Source organism: Oncorhynchus mykiss, chromosome 1 (assembly GCF_057628025.1).
Source record: "Oncorhynchus mykiss isolate SJ-2025 chromosome 1, ASM5762802v1, whole genome shotgun sequence".
Lineage (NCBI taxonomy): Eukaryota > Metazoa > Chordata > Actinopteri > Salmoniformes > Salmonidae > Oncorhynchus > Oncorhynchus mykiss.
The window spans coordinates 23054613-23062500 of record NC_143022.1 but is presented as its reverse complement, the minus strand read 5'-3'; the positions used below and the strand labels follow the sequence as shown (position 1 = coordinate 23062500).

At 41.2% G+C, this 7888-nt stretch overlaps 1 protein-coding gene across 1 annotated transcript in view; it reads right to left on the bottom strand.

Moving 5' to 3' along the window:
- LOC110508526 (basigin) overlaps positions 1-6812 on the bottom strand; it is a 9392-nt gene extending 2580 nt beyond the window's left edge. The window contains exons 1-4 of the mRNA XM_036969836.2: positions 6599-6812; positions 663-831; positions 348-436; positions 19-155 (exon numbers count right to left, since the gene is read on the bottom strand). Coding sequence (XP_036825731.1) covers positions 19-155; positions 348-436; positions 663-831; positions 6599-6662 — 459 coding nt within the window. The 5' untranslated portion in view covers positions 6663-6812. The remainder of the gene's footprint in view (positions 1-18; positions 156-347; positions 437-662; positions 832-6598) is intronic.
- Positions 6813-7888: the final 1076 nt, after the last annotated feature.

Here is a 7888-nt window from a genome sequence, read left to right as displayed (position 1 = left end):
AAGTTTGCTAAAGCATACCGTCTTATCTTCTCCCTCCAGTTTGTACCACTTCCAGTCAGTGGGCAGTGGGTATCCATAACTAATACACACCAGCACACCCTTGTCCTTCTCGTTACCATGCTCAGAGCGTTTGTAGGCAGAGACAAGGGGAGCAGCTAGTGACAAACACAGGGAGGCAGGTATTTATGGGATGATAGCCGATATGCACTATTTATCCAAAACACCAGCATCTGCAGTTTTCTAAACCAATTGGTTATATAGGCCTATTGCAGCCTTCAGATACTCAAAGTGCGCTAAAATTAACTGGCAGAGGATGTCAGTAGAAGAAACTTAAAAGGATTACTTACTTTTGACTTCAATGGTTGTTTTCACCTCGGGCTCAGAAAGGAAGACGCACTCATACAATCCACCGGAATGGGAATCGATTTTAGCCAAGCTAATGGAAAAAACAAAAACTAAAGGTAACCCCTAAAGATGAGAAACAGACATACTACAACAGACTTCGCTTAAACAATGGCTTCTAACACATCCCAGTCATGAAGTCACTTTGCAAAAGATGCTGCCCCAACAGGCTGAGCTTGCAGGTAAATTGAGTCAAGTCCATCTGGTGGATCAAAATGCAGATAAAACATGCCAACACACCCTGCCTTCCTGGAACTTACGTGTGCTCGGTGTAGAGAGTTGGCAAGTTATGCTTGGATGACTCGATCACTTTGCCGTTCCTCATCCAGTAGTGGCCTTTGACTGTGGACGGGGGGTCGGTCAGTTTGCATGAGAGGACAGCAGAGGTCTGGTTGTATACCTCCATAGGTTCAGCTTCAATTAAGGGATCTGTAGATGCACATAAAGTGAATATATTAAAAAGCCATCCTTTGATATAAACACATCAAGTAGGCCTATACACTGACCATTATAGTTTACCATAGTACCATGAGGAAAGGCCAAGTGTAACAAATTATTGTATGTCTTTTCTAGTACAGGACATTGCTAAAATAGTTGAGGGTAACTAAAAAGGCACTAGATACATCTGTGGTTATTTAGGCTAGCGGAATTTATAGGGTTTACTGGACAAATGGCAATCTATTGGAGATTGTCTTGATACCAACATGTTGAGGAGCCACAAACCTCAAGGAGACACTGTCCAGGGCTCAACATTGCTTCACTATCCTTTAGCCTAAACTTCATAGAAAAAACTGATAAGGTCTAGCCTAGCTGATCAAATGGTATTACTTTCATCAACTATCACATTTCATGCCAAAAACAACACAATATAAAATGGCAGCGCAGAGCTTTCCAAGAAGGGGGCAGATCACACATGGGAAGACACCTAAATGGAGAGCTCGGTCTGAACCAAGAGTTCAAGATGGGAGAGAAGAGGAGTTAGACTGGGAAGTTAATCTAGGAGACCATGCTTGTAAATCAACACAAGCAGAAGAAGCAACCAGCAAGGTGAGGTATGGCAGGTTGGTGTTCCACGAACAAATAAGAGGATATTTTGGTTTGGTTTAGGGTAGTGAAATGAACAACTTGTGTCAAATAATACTGGGCCACAAGGCAGAAAGATGGCCTATGGCTGAGAAGCATTACAAAGCTGGGTTGGGGTCTTCTGTAGATAATTTAGTACTCCTAAAGAGCCTAAACAGGTCTAAAGAGTGTAAACACAGGAGAGTACCAATGTTTGTATCAATTATTACACATTCTAAACCTTGGACAGAACAGCAAAATAGAGAATGAAAGCCAACAAGAATCTAAACACTCCATAAACTGACCCCATAAAAAAAATGTTATTTTTTTTATGATGCAGCCATTTGCAGGTTTCAGACCTTCTAACCAGTATTATCCATATGAAAAATATTTTGCTAATTCATTAATTTAAACAATTCCCTAAGCTTTGACATTGGCCTGGGAAATTGGGGGTAGTGCTACGGCAGGTAGGACACGTCTAAGGAGAGAGGCTCGGCCATGCATGACAGGAGCTCAGTGAGGGCAGGAGAGGGTGTGGGACAGGAGCTGGACCACTCTCTGTTCTCTCTACAGGGAGACGCTGCCTGGCTGTACACAGGGCCTCCCACCACCAGCACTCACATTCAAACACTATAACGTTAGCCTATGAGGGGATCCACTTGGCTTTGGGTGCCTTCTTCAGCTCGTTGCGGTCAGGATCGTTGTTAGCGCGGCACTCTTAAGTGCCAGTCATTGAGCGTGAGGTTTAAGAGGTGAATGGAGCTGGGTGTAGGTGGCGTTGAGGCCGACACAGTCCTCCCGCACCCCATAAAACAGCTGGGTCATGGTCTCGTGCTCCTCGCCCTCTATGAACCACCACTGCACCTCAGGGATCGGGTTCCCCGTCACCTCACAGAGCAGCTCTGCACTGTCCTCTATCCGCTTCATCTGGAACAGGGACGACTTGATAAAGCCGGCTGAACAGGCCATTATGTGGGAGGGGTGGATTGATTTGAGTATTATATTGATGGATTAGGTTGGGATTGGTGTGAGCACATCAGTCAATTCAAGAAGATGATAGTAAGGCAGAAAGAAAGAAACAGAAGAGGTTAATAGGACACATGAATAAGAGAAGGAAGAGATTGAGCATCATCATTTTAACCAAATGATTTCATGCCAATTTGATGCAAACAAATTGGTGCACAAATTTTGAGAGCAACTTTTTGTGCTTCGAAACACTTCTGGAATCTTTTATTTCAGCACATGAAATATGAGACCAACACTTTACATGTTGAGTTTATATTTTTGTTAAGTGTATAACTGAAATTTCTATGTGAATTTGGTCAGGTATTACATATGCCGCTTTAACAGAACATGCAACTCCTGTAATGAAGAAGTCAATAAAATTTCATTTTCAAACACTTACCAAAATGCAATTAGCAAGAAAACACCATTCTAAACAGAGCAACTGATGTGAGCGGTATATGACAGAGAGGAAAATCTCAGTTACAAACTTAGAGGGGGAAACTAAAGACAACAACTAGGATGGGTTGCTAATATGAAGTGTTGTGCCTTTGGCTTCTGGACAATGAAATAAAGTTGATATGAAAACCAATAGAACAGGAGAGAAATGGCATATGAGGAAGTCTTTCATAGGCAGTGCGTGTGGAAAAAGGCCTAGCTGATTATTGAGTTGCGGCTGTCGGTGAAAAAGCATCTATAATGTGTGAAGATTATGAGTATAATTTTAAAAAAGAGACAAGGGAAGGGATGTGTTGCGAAGATAACCTGTAGGCACATCTCTCTCCAGAATGCAAGCGCTCAGCTCTCCAGAATGCAATCGGTCTGCTTATGAAAACGTTTGTAGTATCCGAACAAACTATGTCCACTCTATGGAAACGTGAGACTCACACGAACATGTCGGTGATTTTGCTCTACGTCCCCCACCATCGTCACGCGACTCGTCTGTAGTCGGTACTGCCGATCTGTCAATTTCTGTATGTAGCGTCCGAACAGTTTGGGCTAAACACTAATATAACCTCCCCTACGGAAAGGTGAGTATTTCACGTACACTACATTACCAAAAGTTATGTGGACACCTGCTTGTCGAACATCTCATTCCAAAATCATGGGAATTAATATGGAGTTGGTCCCCCCCTTGCTGCTATAACAGCCTCCACTCTTCTGGGAAGGTTTTCCACTAGAAGTTGGAACATTGCTGCGGGGACTTGCTTCCATTCAGCCACAAGAGCATTAGTGAGATCGGGCACTGATGTTTTTGGTGATTAGGCCCGGCTCACAGTCTGCGTTCCAATTCATCCCAAAGGTGTTTGATGGAGTTGAGGTCAGGGCTCTGTGCAATCAAGTTCTTCCACACCGATCTCAACAAACCACTTCTGTATGGACCTCGCTTTGTGCATGGGGGCATTGTCATGCTGAAACAGGAAAGGTCCTTCCCCAAACTGTTGCCACAAAGTTGGAAGCACAGAATTCATCTAGAATGTCATTGTATGCTGTAGCGTTAATATTTCCCTTCACTGGAACTAAGGGGTCTAGCCTGAACCATGAAAAACAGCCCCAGACCATTATTCCTCCTCCAACAAACTTTACAGTTGGCACAATGCATTCGGGCAGGTAGTGCTCTTCTGGCATCCGCCAAACCCAGATTCGTCCGTCGGACAGCCAGATGGTGAAGTGTGATTCATCACCCCAGAGAAGGCGTTTCCACTGCTCCAGAGTCCAATGACGGTGAGCTTTACACCACTCCATCCGACGCTTGGCATTGCACATGGTGATCTTAGGCTTGTGTGCGGCTCCTCGGCTATGAAAACCCATTCATGAAGTTACCGACAAACAGTTATTGTGCTGACGTTGCTTCCAGAGGCAGTTCGGAACTCCGTGGTGAGTGTTGCAGCCGAGGACATACGATTTTTACATACTTCAGCACTCAGCGGTCCAGTCGTGTGCGTTTGTGTGGCGTACCACTTTGCAGCTGAGCCGTTGTTACTCCTAGACATTTCTACTTCAAAATAACAGCACTTACAGTTGGCCGGGGCAGCTCTAGCAGGGCAGAAATATGAAAGAAAGGTGGCATCCTATGACGGTGCCCCGTTGAAAGTCACTGAGCTCTTAAGTAAGGCCATTCCACGATCAATGCTTGTTTATGTCGATTGCATGGCTGTGTTCTCAATTTGATATACCTGTCAGCAACAAGTGTGGCTGAAATAGCTGAATCGAGTCATTTGAAGGAATGTCCAAATAAATGTGTACATATAGTGTACGTCGGTTGTTTTGCTCTACGACGCCCACAAAACTCTCCTGAAGGTAGTCCGGTACCAGTAAAAAATATAAATAAGAAAGGAAATATATATGTAAGTAGATTAGTGCCAAAAAAAATGGGTAAAATGTGTAGAAAATAAAAAGTTCTGTGACTTTTCTTATATCTCTCAGATATGAGAAACACATCAAAACAAACTTCCTATAGATTTTTTTTTTTTTGGGGGGGGGACTGTTTTCCATGTATGAATCTGTTATTGAATGTGTTTCAATGGGCTAATAGCAATAAGGCTATTAGCAATAAGGCTATTTCAATGTTCCATCAAATAGTTTTTAAAAAATATAGATATTTTTATACCTGAAGGGATCTTAAAATCCAAAATCAAATAGCTAAATGAGGGTTAACTTCTAACAACTTCTGTAGCTTGTGAACAGAGTTTGTAGCTCAAACTATTCCGTCCCGTTGTCACAAACGTTGCTCTTGCCCAGCCCCCGTGAATCACAGACTAATCTACCGTATCTACAGATGCAGAAGAACTTGACAAATACAATGGTACAACTCAAAAGTCTGTAGCAAACACACAATGTTTAAAGGGATTTAGAAGTCCAAAAAGTGCTGGTGTTACAGTGGGACTCATTGTGTTAAGGCAATTTAATTTTATTGCAGTCTCTGCTAAAAACAAGCTTGCAAACACAAGGGTTCTTGCTTGTTTGAAACGTTTTATATAATACATGTAAATACATTGGTATTGTAACCATACAAATATAATATTTGTTGTGAATTTAATTGAGATATGTGGTATTTGTATTTATTAGGGATCCCCATCTTCCTGGGGTCCAAACACATTAAAGCAATTACATATGAAACTAAATATAAAACAGTACATCATAACATTATTACACCACTATGTTGTACCACATTTAAATAATTGTGTTATTTATCTCCATTGAAAGGTCGACATATGGAGGTAAAACATCATCTTTACTTTCTTCCATCCTCTAAACTGGACATCTATGACACAGCAGCTAACCTCCAATGAGGTTGGTAAACTGGTCTACAACAGTTTAATTAAAAGATCGCAGCTAGCAAGCCAGAAGCACAGGCAGAGCTTTGACTCGCAAAAAACTAGCTGAGACTTCAAACATGAAAGATTACAGCCTTGGTAGACAACTGGTTAGTCTGCTCATTTACACACAACAAAACATTGGCTGGTTTATGAAGAACTTAACAAAGGCAACTCCATTGGCTGGTGGTGTTCATGGTGGGGGATCTAGTCAAAAACTTGCAAGCTAGCTGGTAAATACTGGTAGTAACTAAATATTGACACTTGCCTTTTTAAAACGAGACCCACACGTCATTTTAGTTCTGACAAACGAGACAAATAGACATCTAATAATACTTAACAGTTAGCTACTTGCAAAATTAAACGTTAGCTAACTATTTCAGTTAGCTAGCGTTACCTACAAGTTTTTAGGTATCACTAACGTTACATGTGTATATATTCACTAGCTACTTTGTATAACTAATATAGTATGAATATTGATGCAAAGCATCACATCTTTGTCAGAACTATATCTTATTTACATAGTTAACGTTGCCAGGCTAAAACAAGTAAAATCATCAATCAATCATGTTCTGTGCCTGGAACGTTGTGACCCCCTCTTACTCGTATGCTTCCTAGGTACCTAACGTTAGCTACTTTGCTTTTTTTCTACATTTAACGTTATAGCGATTGATTTTGTTTTAGGTAGACTGTTTGGAAAACACATGGCGTTGAACTGTAACGTTAAATCAACAATTGAAAACCGCTAACGTTAGCCAGTTCGCACCCTCTATACAGTAACGTTAACGTTACCTAGCTAACGTTAAATATCTTACCTGTCTGGGCATTGGCTCGGTTCAAGCACAATAGGAGGGCACTTAAACCCCACAGCACTTTCATTGTTTTTAGTCTGTCACAGATATACTGTCAATTACACTATTTTTCAAATATTTGATCTTATCTCGACTCCCTTGCTATACCATCGACGAGTTAGTCGTTGTTCCTCACGTCGTGAACTAGCACGTCACGCCCTGTGCGGAAATAAAAAAAAAAACAAAAAGACTCAGTTCGACGTGAACAGGCAAAAGCAGAAAGGGAGATACCTAGTCAGTTGTACAACTGAATTCATTTAACTGAAATTGTGTTTTAGGCATTAACCCAAGCCCTCTGAACACGGGCGAACTGAAACAATAATTCAAGCCGGAAATTTGACTCCATCCCAGGCCACCCAAACCAACAGACCGCTAATTGTGTAGGCTAACCCTATGTGTTGATGTAACGGGTACCAAACTAGTTATACATTTGGCAACTATGTTCATCTGAGAAGAAAGTTATCCATATTACAAAACACAAACATTTGGGACTGACAAACAAGTAGCCTATCTGAACACTGAGTATGCTTTGGGTGCACCCTCAAAAACTCACTAGGAATACACCAATCATAGCACATACAAATGTACAAGGCTAGACACAAAACAATTAGCCTACACTTTTTTTTTTAAAGATAATGAGATAGCTCAAATGTTCAAATTATTATCCTTATATTCAAGCATCAAGCATATCAAAGGTATAAAAAACTTCACGCACACATTCACTGAAATTGAACATAAGCTACAACAATGTACTAAGTATCATACACTTTTCTTAAAAAAAAAAAATGTATATTACAATGTTCACTCACTGGTGTCCATAAAGCAAACAGCACAAAAATAAACATCTATACACTGAGTCAATGAAATTTAACATTGGCTACATAACTGCAAGTATAATACGAAAGTCCAAAAAACATGCCTTTGCACTAAAGCTTTAACTCACAGCAAATTGTCTTTCACCCTTGTCAGCCTGTTAAGGAAGAGTCATAGCATAGCTACTTCAGAGTAACCAGTAAGTAATTACCACTAGTATACTAGTAGGGGGCGCAGTAACTTACTGCTCTCTGCCATCTTGTCAATGACGTCATCTTTGCCAAGTCCCGTAAGAATCTCATTCACTGTTGCCATCAAAAGAAACGCTTCAAGGATCTCTTGAGTTGAGGGAGGTTCTTAGGCGGTTCTTCACAAATTTCAGGGTGGAGAAGGTCATCTCACAAGCCACCTGAGTGATGGATAGGGTGAGGAGGAACTTGT